The sequence below is a fragment of the Tamandua tetradactyla genome, chromosome 3, assembly GCF_023851605.1.
Source record: "Tamandua tetradactyla isolate mTamTet1 chromosome 3, mTamTet1.pri, whole genome shotgun sequence".
In the NCBI taxonomy this organism is placed as follows: domain Eukaryota; kingdom Metazoa; phylum Chordata; class Mammalia; order Pilosa; family Myrmecophagidae; genus Tamandua; species Tamandua tetradactyla.
In genome coordinates, this window is record NC_135329.1 from 163,110,586 (window position 1) to 163,136,674 (window position 26,089).

General features: G+C 35.9%; 1 protein-coding gene across 4 annotated transcripts in view; it reads left to right on the forward strand.

Annotated features, from left to right (window-relative positions):
- Positions 1 to 680: 680 nt before the first annotated feature.
- WDR75 (WD repeat domain 75) overlaps positions 681 to 26,089 on the forward strand; it is a 34,566-nt gene continuing 9,157 nt past the window's right edge. The window contains exons 1-13 of one of the 4 annotated variants that reach the window (XM_077154410.1): positions 688 to 780; positions 910 to 1,149; positions 4,643 to 4,772; positions 6,061 to 6,126; positions 7,004 to 7,094; positions 16,685 to 16,809; positions 18,555 to 18,625; positions 19,546 to 19,665; positions 20,149 to 20,237; positions 22,771 to 22,929; positions 23,812 to 23,871; positions 23,962 to 24,077; positions 24,730 to 24,905. In XM_077154410.1, the coding sequence (XP_077010525.1) occupies positions 1,067 to 1,149; positions 4,643 to 4,772; positions 6,061 to 6,126; positions 7,004 to 7,094; positions 16,685 to 16,809; positions 18,555 to 18,625; positions 19,546 to 19,665; positions 20,149 to 20,237; positions 22,771 to 22,929; positions 23,812 to 23,871; positions 23,962 to 24,077; positions 24,730 to 24,905 (1,286 nt within the window). In that variant the 5' untranslated portion in view covers positions 688 to 780; positions 910 to 1,066. The other 3 variants (XM_077154408.1, XM_077154407.1, XM_077154411.1) reach the window with 3 other exon arrangements.

Genomic DNA, 26,089 nt, shown 5'->3' on the forward strand with positions numbered 1-26,089 from the left:
CATATACAGAAAACCCTCAATAATCACTTGCCTCCAGACATACTTGAATGGACGTGGTTCAATTTCAACACATCAAGGAGTACAAAGTATAAGACAGTTTTCCCGTTCCCGTTAAAGTTTAAACTCGCAGTGACTATCACAGAGTCAGCACAAAGGGCATCGGTAATACTTATTGAAGGAACGTCTGAATAAAAAGATAGACATCCTTTAATAATACAAGGACCATGAAAATGAAAGGTATAACTTTATGAACACAAATTGGGAATCAAGCAAAAAAACGCACATCCTCGGAGATCAGGGTTTCCCCACAGGCCCGACGGAAAAACAGGTGAGGCTAAAAACAAAAAAGCAAGACGCCAAAACAACCACGGTAAACCAGGGAGCAGTGGGGCCTGGCGGTTGTGGAGTCAGATCTGCCCTGGCAGCTACGGTGCAGCGGAGCGAGACGAATGCACCAGAATTTCGGAGCTGGAGCGAGATTTCTAAAGTGAAAAAACAAGGCCCTGGAATTGAGAAGACTCTGAAGGAACGTATGTGATGCTCAAAGGAAAAAAGACAAAAGCGCCGGCTAACTAGAGGAGTAAAAATACGCAAGAAGTACAACCCGACCTGTCAGCTAAGGAGGTCAACAGTTCGGCCAAGAACCAATTGGCACGGGACGATGACGTCATCTCGCAGCGCCCGGACGCCCGTTACAAAAGGGGCGAAACCTTCGGTGGGAAAACTGGACGTTACCCGGTCCATTATGAGCCACCTTTTCTTCTGGCTGAGGAAGCTATTGTCAGTCTGACAGAGCTTGAGAGTATTTTACCTATACTAAATAATAATTTACACGTATATATTATAAACCCATTGTTTTTATGTCTTTAGGTTTTACTTTTATACTGTTTTACATGTGCCCTTTTTAAGTGTTTCCCAAAGAAAAGATGGCGGCACAGGCTTTGGTCCAACCATAGAAGCTCAGGCCTAGAGCAGCCGCGGCTGGAAAACACGCCCCACTGCCCCGCTACAGCAAAGGAAGTTGTGGGCGGGGCCTGCTGTCGGGTGTTCCTGCATCTGCGCGAAGATGATGGAGGATACTCTCCGCGTGGTTCATTGTGGCGGCAGCGAGTTGAACTTTCGGAGAGCGGTGTTCTCTGCGGATTCTAAGTATGGGGGTACCGCATGTTGTCCGCTGGGCGGAGGGGCGTGAGTCCCCGCGGGGATGGAGGAGCGGGTGGTGCGAGCTTTCGGAGGCTGGGGTCTGTGGGAGCGCTGGGGAAGAGGCGCGTGTGCTGGAGACCTCCGGCCGCTCGGGAAAGAGCCGGTACCAGTTCGCTGTAAGGAGAGCGAAGAACCCCTTGAGTCTTGTCCTACTGCAGGCTGGGGCGGGCCACCCCCCTCCTTGGATAGTTTACCTGCAGATAGATGGAGAGGGCTGGGGGCGGGCCCACGTGTCAAAAAATCGACTTGGCGCTGAGGTGGCTGGAAAAGAGTCCAGGCAGAAATGTGTATGCTACTGCCCTTGCGATATCACAAGAAGTGTCCCTGCTCTTTCAACAGAACCTTGTCCTGTAATTACAGAATCTTTAAAAATTCCCCTATCTCCATGACCCACCCCGGAAAAAAAAATCTGTTTTCTGTTGCTGCCCATGTCTAACTTTGCTGGTCAGATAGGTACTTTGCCTGGCCTTCCAACATAACATGTTAATTATTATTTCTTTGCTTTTGCCTGATCGCGATTCCCTTTTCTTCCGGGCCCTGAATGATGCATCTCTTAGATCTTAATTTAAATCCTGGTTTCTGCTTGCAGCCAAACTAATTTTTTTCGTCTACGCTTCATCCACAAAGGTGATCAAGTAGTGTGTCACAGGCGTAGTGGTAGCTGCTTTATAAATATAGTATCCCCATTTTACTGAACCATTTGTGGACTGTTTACTATATGTGTTAAGCTTCCACTTGCACACATTACTTCATTTCATCTCATCAGTCAACCTGTGAGAAAGTGTTACCTGCATTTTACGGTAAAGAACAGTGAGGCTTGGAGAATTAAGTACATTTTCTAGCATCACAGCTAGTAAGTGGTAAAATTGGAATTTGAACCCAATTATATTTGCTTAAAAATGTGTCCTTTTTCTACCACACTATTCCTGCTGTTTATAGTAAGTAAAGGCACAGTTCCTCTTCTCAGGTAATGTAAAGTCTAGTAGGGGAGAATGATAAATACACAACCGTAATGCTGTGTGGTAAATACTCTGCTGAAGGCAAGCCCACCATTCTGTAGAAGCACCTTTGGAGTGGTACTGACATGGTTAAAAGGTTGGCTTCTGCAAAGAGGCTCCTGAGCTGAACCTCAAAGGAGAAGTAGTCAGAAAGAAAGCATTCTATGTAGATAACAGAATATGCAGAAGATGAAAAAGAGTGTTTCCTTTGGGGCCTTGCTTGCAAATAGTTAAAAACAAACTCTAGATTATCTGCTGTGGAACTAGGTGAGAGGAAATTCAGACCCTCTGGGAAAGCATAAGCAGTGAGGTAATCAACTGTGGGGAGATGTTTGACAATCAGACTCCCCTTCCCACCTTCACCTCCCCCACACCTCAAAAGAAGCACTGTCTAAAGGATTTATTGATACTGATGGGAATGTGTTTGTGAGGGATGGGGTTAGTTGTGAATTACTTGAATAGAACAGCAGTGTTAAATCACCAAAGATGTTAGGAGTTTGGATCATACCCTGAAGGCAGTGGGAAACCGTTGAGAATTTTAATTGAATTTTGTCTTTCAAAATAGGAATAATACATTTATAAAGTATCTGCCACTATACCTGTATGGAAGTAATATGGTCAAATATGCAGAATTAGTCTGGTGTGAGTGTGAGAGATGAATTCAAGAACCATGCATCAGAGACTATAGAAAGCTTTTAAGAGTAGTCTAGGCTGAAGTTGTTGAGACTGTGAACTAAGGTACTGGAAATAGGAATGGAGAGGAGGCTCCAGCAAAAGAAAACACAGTATATCTCATATGATTTGTTGCTCATGCTTTCTTGATCTTACTAGTTTTCCCACAACCATGTCATGACTGCCTCCTTGTCTATAAAGAAGAGTCATTGATTGTAAGATGCTTCCTGATTTCAGAAAAGTGAATATTTGAAAAATCAAGTATCTTAGAATTGTTAAAGCAGGGCAATAGCAACCCCATTCAACATCAGAAGGTTAAATTTCATTTTGTATCAATTTTTCATTAGTTCATTTTAGCCAGTTCATAAAACCCTTGAGGGTAGAACAAGTTCCACTCAACAAACTGAATCCCTCATTGAGAATCAGAGATAAATATACCCTTTGCCCTATAGGAGCTTATGGCCGATTAAGGGAGGTGAATATGTACTCAAACAAGTAATTTCAACTTAATGTGAAAAACGCTAGGATAGAGTTAGGTACAGGGTGTTTCGGGAGTACAAAGAAATCCAGCCTGAGGATTCTGTAGTTTGTATGTTCTACAGTGTATGGGAAAGTATTAGACATAGTAAGTGAAAGTCCTGGACTTGGGCAGAGGTTGGAGATGAGATATAGAGGCAGAGACAGGACGCCAGCAGTGGGGAAAAGGTTATTAGCAGAGGAGCAGCAGAGAAAATTGACTCAAAAAATCAACTCTCACTCCCCTGAATCCAAGGAAGGGTTTTTAAAGGGACACTTGGAGGTAGCTTTAGGTGGCTTTCTCATAGGTGGACTTATGAGAGTTGGCCATTTTCCATTGATGAGGTTAAAAGTTAAAATACTGCTTTTGTTCTGCGAGGTTGTGGCTGGGGGCGAGGAGGATTTGGGCAAGAGGATTTATTGCACACTGCCAGGTTGTGGCTTCCTGAGGGCAGATGTTTTTACCAGGGGGCATCTCTAGAACACATCTGCTGGAGGGGCCAGACAGCTTCAAGGTGTTAATTCTCTGTGGTGGCACTTTCCATTCTTGTTGCCCTAGCTCAGCTCTCACAGTAAGCACTGAGCAAATACTTTTTATTTGAATAATCCTAGGAGAATTCTATTTCTGGTCTTTGTCCTATGCTTATATCTATTAGGAAAGTAGCCAAACAAATATTAGCATAACTTACCCACTTTTAATAATTCAGTAGCCTCTGTTACATGGAAGAAAGCCACAAATTCAGAAAGACAAACAAAACCAGTTTTTCTTACTTTCACATATGAGACCTGGGTCTCACTAATCAGAGCCTTTGACTTACCATTTATTTGCTCTTGTTCCCAGTGAAGAATAGTGAAGAATTTGGGGGCATGGAAGGATACTGCTATTAGGGACAGAACCATTGAATGGAAGCAGTAGATAATAAGTGAAAATATAACACTGTGTCTGCATTCATTTAGTGAGCAGACAACTTGGTTAAGTTGGCTATTTTTGCAGAATTAGTCCATACATCCTCTGCTCATGTTACAAAGGTCAGATAAATGACTTTGACTTCATTCATCTACTTTTCTGAGTTAAAGAACTAATCTGCTTCAGATGCTCCAATAGGTTAAAACAGCACAAAGATTTGAATATTCAGTTCTTAGAACCTCAGTGTTATGAAAGAAACCTTTGTTGTGTGTATTTTTATACTGGATGATAAAAAATTATAGTACTTATTAAGTACATGAAATTTATTTTTCTCGCTTATATCCAGGTTTATCTTTTGTGTCTCTGGGGACTTTGTTAAAGTTTATAGCACAGCTACAGAAGAATGTGTACATATGTTGCATGGACACAGAAATCTGGTGACTGGCATCCAGCTCAACCCCAACAACCATCTACAGGTGTCAAACTGTTTATAATTACAGATTTCAACTTTAGCTTTGTTGTGGCCTGAAAAATTTGAGTTGAATTGAGATTGTAATAAAAAATTTAAGTTGAATTGAGATTATGATAGGAAATTCAAATTCTTGCATTAGAATATTCTAATTCAAGCTATTTTTCATGTATTTATTTTATTTATTTATTTTGCATGGTCAGGCATTGGGAATCGCACCCGGATCTCTGGCAGGCAGGCAAGAACTCTGCCACTGAGCTACCATGGCCCACCCTCATTTATTTTTTAGTTTTTAAAATAGGGTCACAACTTAGCATTGTATGAGCAAAAACTCACATGCGCATTGCATAAAATATTTCATTTGACTGAAAGTTAACATTAGAGAAATGCCATTTTAGTAGCAGGTTTGGTTGAGATGCTGGGGGGAACAGATTCTGTGGATTTAGGGAGCATCGTATTTGAGTAGGTTTGATTTGTTATATTTTACCAACCTGTGTTATGATTTCTTTTATGTGTAGTGACTGATGCTTATTTTCCATTTAATATAATTGTTTTACTTGGATAAATGACGTTTTTTTAAGCCAACATTTTTATTATTGTTCTGATCCTATGTTCCCAATGGCAGAGGTCCTAAAACTGCCACTTTCTTTCAAAGAACATAAAATTCTTTATACATATGTTTGTGTTGTATTGTGTATTTCCACAATATTTTTTAAAAATTTCAGTTTGGCTTTAGTAAAACTAAGTACACTAGATCAGAAATTAAAATTGTGTTACTGAGGTTTTCTGGTGCTTCTAAAGTAGGGTCCACAGACAAGCACTGCTTGGAGCCACAGCATCCAAGCACATAATTTTTTCTATTGTATTTTATGAAAGTATCAGTCTTCACAGGATTGGAAATTAAAAATTTTTTAAAAAGTCCTTCTCGGGTAATTTTAGAAACACTCCTTTAGTATTCATGTAAGATGAAAGTGGTTCTATTAATAAAAAAGGAACTAGACTGTATGAGAAAGAGCAGCAGCTTTTTGGGTGCATTTCATAGCTCAATACCTTACATCTTCCTCTTGGAGAAAGAGAATTAACTTGATTTTTTTCCTCCTCAGTTTTAATTAAAACTTGAAATTGAGTAATATACTTCGTCCAGATTGTCTGTTTTGCAGAAGCAGTATAAGTAAATGGCTCCACCTCTTTAATACTAGCAGTGATAATGCCTTCTGTAAAAGCATTTAATTATTTGATACTTTATTGGATTTCTATTTTTTTAATCAGTTCTCTTGCTATTTTTACTCTTTTAGCTATATTCTTGTTCTGTTGATGGCACAATTAAACTGTGGGACTATCTAGATGGCATTTTGATAAAGGTAGGTAGATTGATCTTCAGTTTTCCATCTGGGAAAAGGAATGGCAACACAGTTTAATGACATGTTTTGTTTCCTTTTATAGGTTCTAATATTCAGAGATCCTTCCTCAGCAGTCATGAAATTCAATAACATACATCTGTATAAAAATTAACTTCCAACAAGAAAAAACAAGCAATAAAACAGGAAATATTTATGAGATGTTAGCCCTAATCTACAAAAAAAATCCCAAAACTCATTAGGAAAAACTAATTCAGTTTAAAAAAAAAATGGCATAGGGTAGGAATATATAATTTATGAAGAACACACGTGAGCAGTAAACATGAAGAAATGCTTAACCTAACTAATAATTAAAGAAATATCTATTAAAACATGACATAGTATTTTTCCCTATCAAATTGGCCAAATTAAAGATTGAAAAAAAGCTAGTAATAAGTTAAATGTAGAAAAATAGGCACTTTTGTACCCAATCAATGGGAATAAAACTGAAAATGGATGCAAGCTCTTTGTTCCTGCAATCTCACAAATAAAAATCTCTCTTTGAAATAAAGCAATGTATATGTAGTCCCTGCAACATTGTTGGGATGGGGCAATTTAAATAACCTTGATGTTGGTTGGTAGGGGACTGGTTAAAATTATAATGCATGCATTCATAAACTACTGTACAACTTTAAGAACAATAAGATAGGTCAGTATGTACTAATCTCGAAAAAAATTAGTCAGCAAATATATTCCCAGTGTCTTTCTCTAGGCTAGATACTCTTCTGATTTGGGGGATAAATAAGTGAGCAGATCTTTGTAAAAATCCCTACTCTTGTGGAGCTTAAGCTCTTGTGAAAAGAGTCGGACAGTAAACAAGATGGTGAATTTTATTTTTCAGACTTTCGTAGTTGGACATAAACTTCATGCCCTCTTTACTCCTGCCAGTGCTGAGGATTCTGTCTTTGCTACAATAACTAAAGAAAAACCAGGTATGCTATAAATAACTTTTGTTTCCATGTGGTACTAAGTGACTCTTCACATTTTATAATTCTCAAAAATTAACTTTTTGGTTTTCAGCGGAAGTTAGTAGTTTTTAGAGTTGGCATTTACATTGCCTTCATAATTATTGCATTCAGTTTTTGGAAGCTTTGTGTCAGTTCTGAAATGTACAAAAAAGGAATGGTAATTTTTTAATGGTGGTAGTAATAGACTGCAGAGCTCAAATTGTAAAGCTCTTTTTTTACAGAGGCGGACTTTAACTTGTCTTCCAAGTGCACTTAAATCTGTTATTCTTAAACATCATCACTATCCTTATACACATTACTGAACTCCCATGTTGATCTTGATATCAGCATAGAAAACAGGTTGATAACAAAATTCAATACTGTGCCTAAATTATTATTATTAATTATACTTCCATTATCATTGGGATATTATTCTATTGAAATTACTGTGTTTCAGAGCATTTTGAAAATTTCTGGAATATTTCATTGGTTACAAATAATATTACTGCAGTGGAAAATTTGCTGCATCAGAATTTGACATGAAGAATGTATCTAAAGAACTTTTCTAATTCCAGAATTCAAGAATTCCACTCCTTCAGTGTGGTTTCCTCCATAAAATATAGCTATATTCAGAATTACAAGAAGAAAACAGCTTAAGATGGTTACTAGACAGTCAGCTAGGCTGGCTCAGTAAATGAATACTTTCCATGGTGCTTTTTTTTTTAAATCATCACAGTCGACTTTTCTTTTTTTGTGTGAAAAATGCACAAAAAAGCAATCAATTTTAAAGCACATCGCAACATTTAGTTGTAGAACAGATTTCAGAGTTTGCTATGGGTCACATATACACATTCTTAAGTTTTTATTAGTAGCCGCTCCCAGGTACTGGAAATTAGAAGAAATAAATTCAGCAGTCATATTCGTTTATTAAACGCTGCCTTCTCTGTGTAACTCACATGGTGTACTTTTTGTTAGTTTTTTTGGCCAAAACAAATTTGCAGGTTGCTATATGCTATGGACTTTTACAGGCGCTATGAATAGTCAAAACTGTGAAAGCTAAATCTGTTTTTTAGCTCAAAATCATTTGGAGCTAAGTCTGGTAGTGAGTAATTCTATCAATGGGACATGAGAGTGTAAACATAGTAAGTTTAATTTTTTTTATGGTCCTAAACCACCTAAAGGATATTCAAAAAAAATGTTCTGGGAATGGCAACGTCCTTAAATAAGTAGCCTTCCCAGGTAACTACTCTGAAGATAACGCTCTCCCTCAACGTTTAGGTTTTGTTCTGTATGTAAATATATGGATTCTTAATACCAACCATGTGCTTATTAAAAATATAGATTTCTAATCCTCCTAACTAGCAATTGATTCACTAGATCTGGGTTATATAGTCTAGGACTCTGCATTTTTGTGAGTTCCCCAAGTGATTTTGCTTATCACCCAATTTGGTAATCACCTACTCTACTCAACTCATGCTTTCTCATTTAGTAGGGTAGTTTGTCTGCACATTAGAAGTACCCCAAGGAACTTAAAGTGATACCAAGATCCCACCTCAGACCAATTGATTACGATTCTGTGGAGCAGGACCTAGTTGTCTATTTAAAAACTACTCAGTTGCATCTAATGTGCAAGCTGGGGCTGAAAAGTATCCATCTAAAGTGAAAGTCTTGGTCATTAGCCTTTTGGGGTTAACCCTGGCACTTCAAATACTGTAATTTAATCTGAATTCCAGTCATGGTGGGATCTCATGTGATTCTCCAATGCTTGGCACATAATGGGCACCCAGCATATGAAAATCTACGTATCTGTTACATAGGAATGTGAAGCAAGTTTGATAAGATCCCCTGTGATAGCTGGCTTAATTACTGCACCACTGGCCTCTCATACTCAGATATATATACTCAGATATCTTTCATTTGTTTTATCTTTGTTCCATAGCCTAAAACCAGAGTATATAATAGAAAATTGTATGTCATGTTGCTTCTCTGTTTAAAAACAAAATCTTTTAGTTACATATTATCTTTTATGGTATCATTTCTTGACTGTAATAATTTGTTAAAGAGTTAATTAAACACCTACATGTGCCAGATAATGTTCTGATTGGAGAGAACAAAGCAGACAATAACTGCTAACAATGAGCTGATTAGATTATTTTAATGCAATAAGATAATAGGTGTTCTAGAAAAAAATAAAGCAGGGGAGGGGAATAAGCAACACTGTAGGAGTGCATGTTAAATAAGTAGTCAGGGGAGGTCCCTTTGAGGAAGAAAAGTTAGCTGTGCACCTATATAGGAGATTCTGGAGCATTATTGACATGTTTAGGGCATAGCAGGAAGAATGGACTGGCATGAGCCAGGGGAGAATAGATCATACACAGCTTTATAGTCTGTTGGAAAAACTTTGGCTTTTACTTTGAGTAAATAAAAAGCTGTTGAAGGAAAGCTAGTTACCAAATTCATCTGGAAGGGTAAAAGACCCTGAATAGCTAAAAGCATCCTAAAAAGAAACAACTAAGTGGGAAGAGTAACACTTCCTGATTTTAAAACTTATAAAGCCACAGCGGTCAATACAGATGGTACTGGCACAAAGATAGAAGTACTGACCGATGGAATTGAGTCAAGAGTGTAGAAATAGACCACCAAATCTATGGTCAACTGCTCTTCAACAAGGCCCCCGAAAATAATCTTTTCGATAAATGGGCATGGGTAGAATCAGATACCCATAGCCAAAAGAAGCAAAAGGACCCTTATCTTACGCCCTATACAGAAATTAACTCAAAATGGATTAAATACCCAAATATAAGAATTAATACCATGAAGTTCCTAGAAGAAAATGTAGGGAAGCATCTTCAAGACCTAGGAATAGGAGGTAGCTTCTTAAACTACACCCAAAGCACAAACAGCAAAAGAAAAAATAGATAAATGGGAACTCCTCAAAATCAAGTGCTTTTGTACCTCCATAGACTGTCAGAAAATGAAGAGGCAACCCACTCAATGGGAGAAAATATTTGGAAATCACACATCAGACAAAAGTTTGATAACCTGTATACATAAAGAAATCATACACGTGCAAAAACATGGCAGTGATGTCCGTGAGCCAGGCAAGTGCCGCGGCTGCAGCGGCACAACCTCTTGCCACATGGTAGCCTGGGCTTCAGCCTTCCCCCAGTTCCTGGGAAGCGGGCTTGTGACAAGCCGGGGGACAGCAGCAGCAGCAGAGGCGAAGCTTTGCTCTCTCTCTTTCCCTTCAGGCTGAGCCAGGGGAGGCCAGGAGGCCAGGGTGGCTGGAGAGGGGTCCGCTGCCCGAGAATGGGAATTCTCTTCACCAGGATGTAGAGGCTATTCAATCATCAGGAGCATGAAGTTATCATTGTTGGCCAGGATAATGCAGGGAAAACTACTATCCTTTACCATTTTCTATGAATGAAGTTGTACGTACATCCCCTACCATAGAAAGTAATGTAGAAGAGATAGTCGTTAATAATAAATGTTTCCTATTGTAGGGTATTGTTGGCCAAGAATCTCTTTGTTCTTCCTGGAACACTTACTGTGCTAACACTAAGCTTGCAGTAGTTGTTGTGGACAGTACAGACAAAGGATTTCTGTAACTAGAGAAGAAACGTATAAAATGTTAGAGAATGAGGACCTAAGAAAAGCTGGATTGCTGTTTTTTTGCTAATAAACAAGATGTTAAAGAATATATGACTAGTAGCAGAAATCTCCCAGTTTTTGAAACTAACTTTATTAAAGATCACCAGTGACATATCCAGGCATACTGTGCTCTTACAGGTGAGGGATTGTATCAAGGACGTGAATGGATGATGCCACAATTGAAGATTGGATAATCTCTACTAACCTCTTCTCATAAACTTTAAATAAATGAAGTGCTGGACTTTGTCTGGAAGCTGCAGAAATTAATGGTTTAGATATATTTATAATAAACTGATTTAAACTTTTTCTATAAGAAGAAAAATTAAGACCACTTATTTGAGAAAAAGATGAAGTCATAGCTTCCAATTTGCCTTCTCATTAGTTCCTTCCAAAGCAAGGTCTTAAAGCTGTGACTAACGTTTTTCTCATAATGAACCCACTCAGGACACTGAGTAGTCTGTGGTAAATATAAAGGGAGAGAAAAAAATTGTTAAGTTAAGAGCTTTATCATGAGTATTAACCTCCCTAGTTGAATGTTTATCTCTTCTTCTATTAAGTCAAAACACAAATCAGCACGGTTACTCAGTTTCCATTATTTTAATGTGGAGTGTTACTTATGAAAACTATTTTGCATAAGATTGTGTATGTATTGTGTATATACCTCAAGTTCAAGTTAATGGCTCTGATTTATGTTAGAAAGAAAAATGAATTACACAAAAATTGATTTAACCTTAGTTGTAACCGTATGTGATTAGTACTGGCATTGGTGTTATGTGCCATTTTGTACTTTTCCCCTTAGATCTCTGTTGTATTTAGCAACCCCCAAATCACTGAGCTGCTCTTAAAAAAAAAGAAAGAAAGAAAAAGGGAAGAAGCTTGATGTTGTATAGGTATATTTTTGTTGATTGAATCACATGGAAATGCACTGCAACTGAATGGAACTTTTATCAAATTCTTGGCTTAAGTATCACTAATGAGCAGAATTACACAGCAAATAATTATCAGATGATTCCCTATATAGGTCCCTATGCCATCAATATTGCAACTAAATAAATTGTTGGTCCACCAAAAAAAAAGAAAGAAATCATGCAACTCAGCAACAAAAGAACAACCCAATTATAAAATGGGCTAAAAATACAAATAAGCATTTTTCTGAAGAGCCAACACAGATAGCTAAATAAAAAGCACATGAAGAGATGCTCATTTGCATTACCTATAAGAGAAATGTACATCAAGACTGCAATGAGACACCACCTCAAAACACCTATAAGAATGGCTGCTGTTAAACAGGAAAATACCAATGTTGGAGAGAATGTGGAGAAATTGAGATGCTTATGCACTGCTGGTGGAAATGTATAATGGTACAGCTGCTATGGAAGACGGTTTGGCAGTTCCTTAGGAAACTAAATATTGAACTGGCAAAAGCAGCACTCAGAAATGCTGAAAGCAGTGGCACAACAGACGTTTGTATACTGATATTCATAGCAGCATTATTCACAATCACTAAAAGTTGGAAACAATCCAAGTGCCCATCAATAAACAAGTGGATTAACAAAATGTGGTATATACATATGATAGAATATTAAGGGGCAGTAAGTCGAAATAACATTCTGAAGCACATGACAAGATGAGCCTTAAGGACATAATGCTGAGTGAAATTAGCCAGACAGAAAAGGATAGATGCTGTATAATTCTTTTATCACCATGGTAAAGGTAAAAATCAGGCTTATAATACAGAATATAGGAGACCTAGAGATACATGGAAGCAGAGATGAGTGAACAGTTAGCTAATGAGGTTGATTTCAAATACAAGGAAATAGAAGTGAAGGCAGTTCACTAGTCAGTAAGTAATATTACTGAATCGAAGGGGTTGTATAGACCCATGCATCCCACTGCATATATAAATAAGTTCTTGCATGAACTACTTCAAAGTTATGAATCTTGTACAAAGAGTGTATAAGTTTGGGGTATAGAGGGAAAACTGCTGTTGCATGCTGTGGGTTGTGTTTAACAGGAAAACATCAACAGTAGCACAGCAACACCAGTGGTAAATAATGAGAGGAGGGACAAGAGTTGAGAGGAGGTTTAGATTTTCTATTTGGTGAGGGTGTGTTTATTGGTTTTCTTTTTCTTGGTAACAATGAAATGATCTAAAATTGACAGTGTTGGTGGACTGTTGACTTTGGACATTATACAAGATGCCTAATGAATGGAGGTAGCTGAAGGATGCACTGACTGAGAATTAATTGGTGAATGATGGTGTATACATATGATTGAATATTGTGCTGCTAAAAAAAGGAACGAAGTTGTGAGGCATGCAACATTGTGACCAAATGTAGGACATTTGGTGAGGCAAGATAAGCCAAAAGGAAAAGAGCAATTATTATATGGTCTCATTTAGAAAATGCATATAAGAAAATGGGCTAGATTCTAAGTTTTTATAGCAGTCACATTTAGTCCGGAGTGGTAATTATTATTTCTGGATTTTGAGAGGCTGTTTTATATATGTATAACCTGGTATTTATAAGAATGAAGCCAATCAGATCTAGAATAAGGTTATTCAGCATACAGAGGTAAGGAAAACAATGTCTTTATTTTAGAACTTCACCTACTCTTTGAGACCAAAGGAAGAAAGCTTTATTTTGTCCAGAACCTAAATTTTCTGTAGCACCTAATCTAACTCAAATTGTCTGGATAGATCATTTAAACAATCCAAACACAGGGAGCCCAGAATAAAAATGAGGCCCTTGAATCCTGTATAGCTTAATGTAATGACTGGGTTATATCCCAGAGTATATTAAGCATATAATCAAAAATAGTGGCAAAATTCCTTGAGGGATGGGAGAAAAATATGAAACTATTAAACTTTACCACCAGGAAAACCTCTGATACTGTGTCAAGCAATAGGGACATCCAAATCAATAGGCCAAGCCCTTGATCTTGAGGCTTGCCCTTGAAATTATGTATGTAGCGGAGAAGCTTAGCCTGTGTATAGGTATGCTTAAGAGTTACTTCCAGAGGACCTCGTTTGTTTGGCAGATGTGGCCTCACCTTCTCTAATCCCAAATTTGCAGGTGAAATCATTGCCGTCTTCCCAATATGGGACATGACATCCAGGGGTGAAAGTTTCCCTGTCGGCATGGGAAATAACTTCCCATGGGAAGTTAACTATCCCAGGGATGAACCTGGCCCTGGCACAGTGGGATCAACAATGCCATACTGACCAAAAGGGGGAAAAGAAGTGTAGCAAATGAGGTATCAATGGCTGTAAGAGTTCAAGTGCAGTCGAGAGGCTACTCTGGAGGTCACTCTTCTGTAAGCTTCAATTAGACATTGCTACCTACCATCACTTGCCAAACCCCAACCAAAACTATTCCAGGCAATCCTATAGAACACCTAGGACAATATATAAGACAAAGGTTCCATGCACTAAGGTAACTTTCCAGAAACCTACAACCTTCAAATGGGTCTCTGGACCAGATAAGTCCTGAAATGCAGAGAGCCCAGCCTCTCCAGAACATCAACTAGTTCTGTCGCTCTATCCCATGTTATCAACAGCCTCTCCCAACGTGACAAAGTTAGAGTGGGCATAACCCAAATACCCCTAAAGAGTGGGAGAAAGACCAAAGGTAATGGTGGAGTCCTATAGAGAAGGTAGGGTTTAACAAATGAGTATGATTGCTGAATCACAGTGATACTTCTTTTAGTCTCTAGTGTCTTAGAGCAGCTAGAATTAAAAACCTAAAATTGTGGAATTGTAACCCATACCAAACTCTAAAATCTGTTCTACAACTAATTGTTGCTATGTGCTTTGAAATGTATTGCTTTTTTGTATATATGTTATTTTTCACAAAAAAAGTCTATTATGATTTTATATATATATTCCGTCTAGCCTCCACTGTTCTGGAGCAGCTAGAAGGAAAAATCTGAGATGATAGACTGGTAACCCATGACAAACTCTTGGATCTGTTGTATAACTACTGTTGAAGAGTGCTTTGAAAATTACTGTTTTTTTCTTTCTTTGCTTGGTATATATATATATATTATGCAATAAAAAACATTAAAAAAAATTAAAATATAGAGCTTTGCAACACAGTGAATTCTAATATAAACTATATACTAAGTTAGTGATATACTTACAAAAATATTCGTTCATCAGTTGTAACAAGTGTACCATACTAATGCAGGATGTTAAAAACTGGGGTGGGGGGTATATGAGAAGTCTGCTGCATGATTTTGCTATAAAATTACTTCTCTAATAAAAATATATTAGAAAGTAGGGTGGGCAATGGTGGCTCAGTGGCAGAGTTCTCAGCCGCCATACTGGAGACCTGGGTTTGATTCCCGGTGCCTGCCCATGTTAAAAAATATATATATATAAAATAAATAAAAGTAAATAAAAATGTTATTGAAGGAGCAACTAAAGAGACAATGACAGGCAATACATGATTTGGGTGGGATCAGCAATGGAGGAGAGAAGACTGAAAAGGTCATTATTGGGACATACAAAAAATGACAGGCTATAAGTTTTATGTCAGTGTTAAATTTCTTGAACTTGATAACTACAGTTAAGGTAGATAGTTAAATGAATTCCTTGTTCTTAGGAAATGTACATGACAGTATGAAGTGCTCAAGGAGCATATACCTATACTCAAGTGTCCAGAAAATGGATGGATGGATAGATGGATAGAGAGAGAATGATATGGAAAATGTAACAACCTGTTAAAATTCTTGCATCTGGGTATTTGGGGTGATAGGGATATATTTGAGTTCTCTGTATGGAATGTGTATTATTTTAGTAACTGTCCAATAAGTTTGAAAGTATTTCAAAATAAAAGATTTAAAGTTAAAAAAAAAAGCCACTGAAGGGTTTTGAACATAAGAGGGGCATGACCTGACTTAGCTGTAATAGAATCACTGACTTCTTTTTTGTGAATTGACTGAAGGGGGACTAAGGTGGAATAAAGGAGAACAGTTACAAGGTTATTGCTCCTAACTCTCTGAATATGAGACATGATCATGACTTTAGATTAGAAGTAGTACAGAAGTGGTTAGAAATGGTTAAACTTTGGGTATTTTTTTGAAGATATGGCCCACAGAATTCATTGATGGTTTGATAAATGATATGAACGGTGCCTGAGCAACTACGTAAATGATGGTGCCGTTTACTGTGATGGTCATTATTTGGGGAAAACTTAAGTTTAGAGAGAAAATCAAGAGTTCAGGATGTGGGCATTAACAGTTTGAGATGACTGAGAAGACTAGACAAATCAAGAGTTCAGAGAACATAATAAGCAGACTGGAAAACAGGAAAATAGTTAATCAGTGTATTACAGAATCTTATATTCTTTACGAAGACAAGAAAGATAACGGAGCATGTAAAATATAGCTGTTTCCTCTTAGAGAGATTTTTTAAAAGAGCCGAGAAGAACTGGTCAGTATTACAGAGCACTATCTGGTACATGTAGTTGTTCAGTTAGTTCTGTAATGAATTATTACATGTAGTCAGGAAACGATACCATGAAAGATAACATGTAAAATAAAAAGATGTAGCAGTATACCAGTAGCATTTCTAAAAGCTTTCTCTCACATGTTTTGTTGCTTTTGGCTGCTCAGTTTGCTAATATTCATTTTCCATCTCCATTTTAATGCTCAGCTTAATACTTTGGAAACTAGGATGCACCAATAAGATTTAAATTATTTTCCATATATATGAGTTATGTATTTATATGTGTTATACTCCCATTTAAAACAAGTATATTCAAAAGAAGAGTTCAACTTAAAGGTATATTTTGTTTAAGATAATCTAGAACTATTATCTTGGCATCAAATGAATTCTAGATTCCTGATAATTTCATATGAACAAAAGCATATCCTCACTTTCTCGCAAGAAACTTTGCATTAATACAGCTTCCTTTGGCTAGATGTATTTCAGCTGGTTTCAGTAAAACTACCAAAATCATCAAACCAAGAAATAGAAGCTAAAGAGGTATCCTTTGTTTTGGATTACATAAACGAGTCACCCAAGTGCATTGCCTTTGGGAATAAGGTAAATTTTGTTTTGATGGTTTTCTTTTGCTGAACATAAAAGTTCTTTACTGCAATCTGTCCTTTGAGCATTTTATATAAAATTAAAGTGATTTACTATTACCTTAAGTTACAGTATTTTTGTTAGTAACTTAGAAGTCTGTTTCATTGCTTTAGCATGTATTTACAATATAGGTTTCTAGGACCATCCTAATTTTGTATATCCTGTCCTATTTCCCTTGCATTGCCCTCTAATTGTTCCAAAAATATCAGTGTTTTGGTGTTTAGACTATTTCTCAGCCTTTTCCACATAAAAGCCACTCAAATCCTTTCATTTTAGAGCATGTACATTTAGAAAATATGGCCTCCTTATCTATAGTTAATGTACCCATTGCAGAAAATTTGGAATTACAAAAAATTTAGTGAGGGAATAAAACTTATAATATTTGAGGAAACTCCTTCAAGTCTTTTGCTTACACATATATAACATAACTTTTTTCAAACTGAATTAGAATCTGAAGGTTTTTTTTATCCTGGGATTTTTTTTTTATCACTTTTGTTGCAGCATGAGTGTATACTTAAATATTCTTCAGAGATAATAACTAAATAATGTTCCATCATGTAAGTATACCATAATTTATTCTGCTGTCCCCTGTTAAAAATCACTTTATTATTTTAAAAGTATGGTCAAAAGCCTCTGAACATCCTTGTGGTGGCATGTGTTTAGCCCTAAATTTTATAGCTTTAATTTGAATTTCTTCTGAAAACATTTAATTTCTCAGAGTAGAGAAAAAAATCTTTAACATTATTGACATTAAACATTATCATTATTCTTTAGCATCATTTGATTTAACTGTAAATTTAAAAAGCCCCAGTGCGTCTATAAATGTTGTTCTTCATTAGTCACCAGGAAACTATAAATTAAAACCACCATGATGTGCCACTTCACATTCATTAAAGATCAAAAGCCAAAAAGACTAATAATGCCAAAAATCAGCAGGATGTGGAACAAAGTTAGACACACATCTTTACATTGACTTAGCAATTCCACCCATAAGTAGAGAAATGAAACAGGCCCAAAAAATGACTGGTACATGAATGATTATTATTCATCATAGCTCCAAAAGGGAAATATGCTAGATGTTCATCAACAAGAGGATAGATAAGAAAATTGTAGTATATATTCGTGCAGTGGAATGCTGCTCAGCAGTAGAAAGGAACTTACTACTGAAACAAGAGCATGGATGAATCTTAGAAATACAATGTTGAGCAAAAGACTCCAAATGCAAGAGTGTATATTGTATCATTCCATAAATATGATGTACTGAAACAGGAAGAAAAATATACTGTGGTGATAGAAATCATAGTTACTGACAGAATGTCAAAGAAACAACTGAAAAGAATCACAAGGGAACTTTCTAGGGTGAAAGAAATGCTAAATATTGGCTATGGTTATGTTAAGATACACATATCAAACAGTTTGTTTTATTGTAGTAAATTATGCCTTAATGGGGGAAATAAACTAAATCAAATTTATAGCTAAGCGTTTAATTTTAGGATTTAGAACCTAAGTTCATCTTTTTTCTATCATTTTAAAAATTGAATTACCATTTTAATTACTAAACTGTAACATCTTTTTATATTAATAGGTACTTAATCTGTTATATCAGATTATGGTTAGTGTGTTAACTTTTGTGATGTGAATATTTCTTAAAGTGCATTGACTAATTTTATGAATGTGACAGTGTCTTCTTTTTGAAATACCAGGGAGAATATGTTGCAGCAGTACGGGACTTTTACTTGTCTGTTTATTTTTTCAAAAAGAAAACAACATCAAGGTAAGAATTCCTTTTATTTTATGTATTTTTTTATTATTTTATTTCATCCTTATCCTTGAAATCCAAAGCCATTTCTAGTTTTCAGTTACAGGTGATTGATGTCACAAGGTAAGGAATTCTCATTTTTTAATCTACAGTGGATAAGGGTGGGAAAGCATTACTCAAAAGGCTAAGGAGCTTTTTCCAGTCCATATCCCATATGCTCCTATATTCTGACATATATACTATGTGTCAAAATTGCATGTACTTTGAAACAGCCTCCCCAGATTATTTAATTGCCATTTTGAGAGTATAGGATTGAACACTGGTGAGGATGCATAAAATAACATACTTAAAGAGGCAAGTGCTAAGTATTGGGTAGTCACTTCTCAATTCTTTTTTTAGCCTGCCAAGATCAACATGTTTTTTCTTTGCTGTGTGAGGATCCCAACTTCTTCATAACCAGAAAATTGATAACAGCCTAAAAATAGAAAATAGCCTAGAAGTTATAAGTGAATTGATCCCTATGTATTTGTCCCTTACGACACGTCACCCAATTGTCGGATATAATTTCCTAGGCTTGTCTATACCTTACACTAAAACTTAGCTTCAATGAGAAATTTGAACGAGGGTTGCCCAGCCCCAAAACTACCACAAGAGCTAATTTTTCTTTATTTAAATGTCAGTGGCTTCCATAAACAAGTTTTTGTGGTAGAATGTTAGTCATATGAAGTTTATATTTATATATTAATATATGTTTGCAAACAAAAATACTTGATTGTTTATCAATCAAGTGTTCCCTTCAAAATATTCCCCATTTGTATACGGTGAATTCTGAGAGCTCTGCAATTTGGGTTGATAAGGGTAGGAACTCCTTTCTACTTAATTACATTACCATTTACCAAGATGCATTCCTAATTAACAGAATTTTTATCTTTTAGGTTTACTTTGTCATCATCAAGAAATAAGAAACATTCTAAGAACAATTTTACATGTGTAGCATGTCACCCAAAGGAAGACTGCATAGCATCTGGTCACAAGGATGGCAAAATTCGTCTCTGGTCAGTTAGTGCGTTAAGAGCATGGTGATCATTTATGTGCTGTTTTGTTCTAGATCCGCAGAATACGGCTACTCCTGAATCAAGGAAAAGTACAATGTTTAAAAGCCACTGCTGGTACTAGAGATTAGGCTTTGCTGACACTCCCTGTCTTTTATCATCATACTCTTCATTTCATAGAGTTACTATTTTAGAATTTTCTGACTTGGGGCTTATAGGCGAAGTGAAAAATTCCATGTTGCCTATAATCATTTTCTTGAAAAGAACTTTTTTTATCAGCCTTTAACTGAAAAGGAGAAAATGACACTGGTAATATCTGACTGGTTTACTGTTTGTAGAAATAACTCTGGTTAGAAATAGAAAATATACTTCATGCTCATTAAAACCAGTAAGCTTGGTATTATGATCTGTTATGGTATTTGACATGCCCTTATTTTCCAAACTTATGCTTTTGGTCAAATTAAAAATTTTGGTTTTCTCTAATAGGAGGAATTTTGATGATGATAAGAAATACACATACACCTGCTTGCATTGGCACCATGATATGGTCATGGATTTGGCTTTTTCAGTGACAGGTAACGGCAGGCTTAATAATTAAAATGAACTTTTGAAGTATACGAATCTCAAGGATTTTGTTCATTGTATTCATAGTTTGAAAAATTTAAAATTGCATAGTTCGAATGAATTGTACATCACCCCTGTGTTTTGGGCTCTGCTCTGCACAATACTGGATCCTTTAGGTTTCAGAGCCCTTCAGAATTTGAAAGTGGGCACCAATGATAAAGTCTCTACCATAAAGAACTTAATGATTTTTTTTAATGTATGTCTATATACCTAAGTGGTTTTTATTAACAACTAGCTACCATTTATCAGATGCTAATGCTTGATATCCATTTATCTCAGTTGATCCTTGATGCTGTGAAATAGGTAGCATTCTTATTTTACATAAAAAAGGAAGGTTTAGAATTGAGAACTAATTTACCTAAAGTTCATAGGCTAGTAAGTGAAATTTGAACCTCAGTGCAATTCCAGAGCATTTGTTCTTAACTGCTAGATTGCCTTATTCAATATTCACGGTTTGTCTTTGGTTAACTGCCTCTTCTTTTCGCATCTTCACTCCCATGTGGTGAAAAATGTCAGTCTATTATGACTAGTCCTAGAAAAGGGGAGTTAGATGCCAGGGAAGACTGGGCTAAATGAGAATGCAGGAAAATTGTTTTTTCTTTCTTCAGGTCTTCTTGGAGACTCCCAGCACAAATCTTAAATGCTACCATGTGCTATGGATCCTTACAGTGTTACTTGAATTTATTTTACTAGAGCCCTAAGAAGTAGGAGGTACCGTCACCTTAAGTGTGCTTTGGGGTTTTTATTAGATTTTTCAAAAAGTCACCTTTTTGGCTTTATTGAAAACTTCTTTTTTTTATTTCTATTTTATCTATTTCTGCTTTTAATTATCCCCTCCCCTCTATTTTTGGATTGCTTTTGTTTTAATTTAATAAGGATGCTTACGTCATTGATTTTCAGACTTTTTTCCTTTTCTGTTGTGTGCTTTTAAGGCTGTAAAGTTCCCTCTAAGCAAAACTTTAGCTGCAGTTCACAAATTTTGACCTATTTTCATTATTTCATTCAAGGTATTGTATGATTTTCCTTGTGATTTCCTGTTTTGGTTCAAGGGGTGCTTAGAAGTTTATTATAATATCCTGTGTAAATATCCAAACTCAGGGGATTTCCATGTTAATCTTTCTATTATTGATTACTAGCTTAATTCTGCTGTGGTAAGGAATCTTACTGAGTATGATTTGAGTCCTTTGAAATTTTTTGAGACTTTCCCAGCATATGATCAATATCGGTAAATATTCTGTGTGCACATAAGAAGAATGTATAATTGTTTTGGGTTCAATATGTAGTTCAAAAGTAAATTACGTTGTTGTCAGATAAGACCTGAAACTTAGAAGCAGTAGTCTCTCCCAGAATATCAGCCATTTGCATTCCCCTACCCCATAATCTCAACACCCCTTTTCAACATGAAGTTAAAATGGTCATCACCCAAATATCCCTGAAAATTGAGAGAATGATCAAATGAGAGGGAGGAGTTTTAACAGAGAAGGTAAGATTTGACAAAGGATTATGACTACTGAATCATTATATAGATATTCCTTTTTAGTTTCTAGTATATTAGAACAGCCAGAAGAAAATACCTTGAAATTGTAGAACTTTAATCCATGCTATATTTTGAAATTTGTTCTCTACTTGTTAAACCGTACTTTGAAATTTTTTACTTTTCTGTATATATGTTATATTTCACAGTTCAGACTGTTTTAAAATAGTAAATTATGTTGTATAGTTACTAAAATAAAAAATTTCTTCAAGTGAATTGTTACCTTTGTTAATTTTGTTGTTCAAATCATCAGTGTCTATTGATCTTTTAGCCTTCTTATTCTTAGGTTACTGAGAGAGGTATATCAGAATTTAAACTATGGGAAATTTGTCTATTTCTCTTTCTGTTCTACAGTTCTTTATATATTTTCAGGCTCTAATTAGGTACATGTAAGTTTAAACATGTTTTTTCCTTACAGTGGATTGACCCAATGATCATGATTTAGCCTCCTTTATCTCAAGTAATGTCTTGCTGTAAAGTCTGTTTAATTTTTTGTCATACCATCCTTCTTTTCTTTGATGTTGATGTGGTATATTCTTTCCATGCTTTTACTTCCAACCTCTTTTATACTTACATATTAGCTATTTCTCTTAAACAGCATAAGGTGGGGTTTTATTTATTTCCCCCCCCCCCCATGGCAGTCTTTTTATTTTCTTTGAATATTTAACCGATTTTACACTTAAGGAATCTGTCTTTTTGGGTTTAACTCCATTCATCCTTCAGCTTGTTTTCTATGGATCCTAACTCTTCTCTGTTCCCTTTTCTCTCTTTCCTTATCTTCTTTTGGGCTTCATTTTAGCATATTAAAAGATCTGAAGGCAATCGTTCATACATAGTTTTTAACTGATTAATTTATTTAACATGGTAAGAAGAATAAATGTTAATTTTGTTTATTATTCTCTATTTTTCCCCCAAACACTGTCTTTTAATTTCTTTGTATGGATGAGAAGGCAATAGTCTGCTGAGTGGCGGTCGGGAGTCTGTACTTGTAGAGTGGCGTGATGCAACAGAGAAGAATAAAGAGTTTCTACCCCGTTTAGGAGCTACTATTGAACATATCTCAGTCTCACCTGCAGGGGATTTGTTCTGTACTTCCCACTCCGATAATAGTAAGTCTGAGTTTTTTATTGTGTGCAAGACGATGTGTATAAAGCTTTAAATTATTATGTATAGAGAATGTAAAATAATAGACCTAAAATTAATTGAGTGTATAAGTTATTGGGCTTTATTTCTCCTATTCCTCCTCTTTTCTCCACTTGTCTCTACCCTCAGATGCCACTAAAACCCAGTATTTTCAGGATTGTTTTTTTTTTTTATGAACATGTTTTTAAAATGTTCTTATGAATAGTTGTATTTAGTTATTCTTGTGCTACTTATATTATCAAAACCTAATGTGGAGTGATATAAGAAAGTAAAGAGAGGGTTTTGAAATGGGTGTTGGCTTTTTTATAGATGATGGCATTTTCAAAAAAATATTATGAGATTCTCCTTTGATTCAACCAGTATTTCAACCATCAGTGTGGAGGTCCTGTGGGTGCTGCAGAAATGGAGCCAGTCTTGTGTTCCAACAAAGTTCTTTCCTATTCAGCCTTGGGCCAGGCCTCCTTGTGGATCCCATTGCCTCCTTTCCCACCAAAAAGGAAAATAATTGTGAGCAGTCCGTTAGTGATGTGGTCATTTCAAAGTAAACAACACTACCTAGCTTCTCTTTTAGAGTATGTAGTTTCTGAATTAACACTAAAACCTATTTATAGGCACAACTGATAAAGATTTCAACAGAAAAGTCCCCCCTTTTCCCATACCTAGTTTTTCAGCTAAATGACAAAACATATTCCTGATGTTCTGTAACACTATGAATTAATTGATTTACTGGGTGGTTTTGTATTCTGGTGTATTTCAAGTTGATATAAATTCAGCTGACTTTTTTACCTTGAATCTCTGATCTGTTTATGTTTAAATATATACATATGTATTTTTTTTTTTACCCACAGAGATAATAGTCATTCACCGAAATCTTGAGGCATCTGCAGTAATTCAAGGCCTAGTGAAAGGTATTGCAGAACCCAGTGGTTTTGGAATCATGTACATTTTCAAAGTGAATACTGCTCTGATTTCAAATATTGTTTGTCATTTTTTTGCAGACCGCAGTATCTTTACTGGTATGATGATTGATCCAAGAACTAAAGCTTTGGTTTTGAATGGAAAACCTGGCCACCTGCAGTTTTATTCTCTCCAGAATGATAAGCAGTTATATAATGTAAGGTTGTTTGTTTTGTTTTATTTTATTTTCTTGTTTTTGTATTTTGGGAGATACATGGTCCGGGAGTTGAACCTGGGTCTTCATCTCCTTTAAGCCCTTCAAGGAAGCTTTTATTATTGGTCTCTGTACACTTACATCTAATATAATGCCTGGAAATAGTAAGTACTTAATACATGTTTAGTTAAGTAGGTCAGGATATAGGATTAAAGAAAGAACCATAAGTAAAATGCTTCCAAAATTGTTCATCTTTTTCACTTAAAATTTAGGTTTTATTTCTACTCTCCTTTTTTCTAATGGCCTTCTTTGAGATTTTTATATAAAGCTATTTGTTCTTAGGAACAGGAGAAAAATATTACTATAAGCTCAAGATTCGTTTTAGCAAGCTCTATAAATGGATCATAATCACTGCTGATATTCAAGGTCATTGAAGAATAATCATCACCAGATTGGTACTATATTATATGCTCCATTTTAAATGGCAGTTTTGATCCATGCTAACAATTAGTTCATTTTTCCCTTTCTCTAAAACTCTGTTATGGTAGAATATAGAAGTTATTCTGGATATAATAATATATATTATTCTTTGAATGCTTTAACATTTATGTACTTACTTTAATAAGCACTTTGATTCTTTCTTTTTAACCATCAGTTAGATATTATACAGCAAGAATATATCAATGATTATGGTCTGATTCAAATTGAATTAACAAAGGCTGCATTTGGATGCCAGGGTAACTGGCTTGCAACAGTGGAACAACGTCAAGAAAAGGAAACTGAGCTTGAATTACAAATGAAACTGTGGACATATAATAAGAAAACACAGGGGTAATGCTACCTGTATACCATTTCTTCATTGTGTAAAATATTTGACTTCTTATGTTAATGTTACATCAGTCTATAAGATGCTTCATTTTAAAAGTTTCAGATTTAGAGAAAAGGGGGAGGTATTACCCTTCTAAAAAGTATCCTTTAAGCATTCTGCTCTGAAAAAGCACTGGTATCCTCCATTCATAATGTCATCTCATTCCATAAATAAGGAAAAATGGAAAAGTGACACCCTCAAATACATAGTATCTACTGCCTGACAAATCCAGTGTTGGAATCCAAATATCCTCATTCCCTTGCTCATTATACTACCATCTTTGGAAAAACAAGAATAGTAGGTGTCAGTGCAGCATGGTATAACATGTTTTGATTAGACAAGGGCCCCAGTGGATTCTTAATTGAACCATTTATCAGGTCCTTCCTGTGTGCCAGTAGGTAGGCCGTGTGCATTTGTGCCCGTTGTCTTATTAATCTTCACCACAATACTTCATCTACATTTTGCAGGTAAGAAAATAGACCCAAAAGGACTAAGTGATTGTCCAAGGTCACCACTCTTATAAGTGCTAGAGCAGGGATTTGAACCAGGTCAGTCTGACTCCAGAACCTGTGCTTTTTCAAAATTGCTACATTATCCATCCCTAATGTTCCTTTAAGAACACATCACAAGCTGGCATAGATCATCTGTCATTCACAGTGGTACCACCTTAAGTGGGAAATAAGCTCTTTGAGGGATAGTTTGGGTGACTCTAAATATTAAGTATTATCCAGGGTAGTTTGGACAGTTACTGTTTTCTTTCAGCATTTTCTTGCCACCAATAGAATTTACACAGCCATTCAGTTTTCTACTATTTTCAAAAATAGAAATGAGGCATCTGGGTTCTATACAATTTTCCTGCAGTTTAGTTCATTAGGATTTCACGTATTATTTTGGGATGACCTCTATTTTGTACTCATTTTGTACCTGTAAATTGACCACTATCCATAATTATCTTCTCTAAGAGGACAGAAATAATGTGTTAAAACTCTTTGCATTCTGTAACCATTATAAATAGGGCACTCATTTGTCATTCCTGGTGATGATAATAGCAGCTACGTTAATAGCATATGCTATAATTTACTGACATTCTTAAGGATGCTGTATGTAGAAACAATATATAAGAGGTATTTATACTTGTATGACAGGA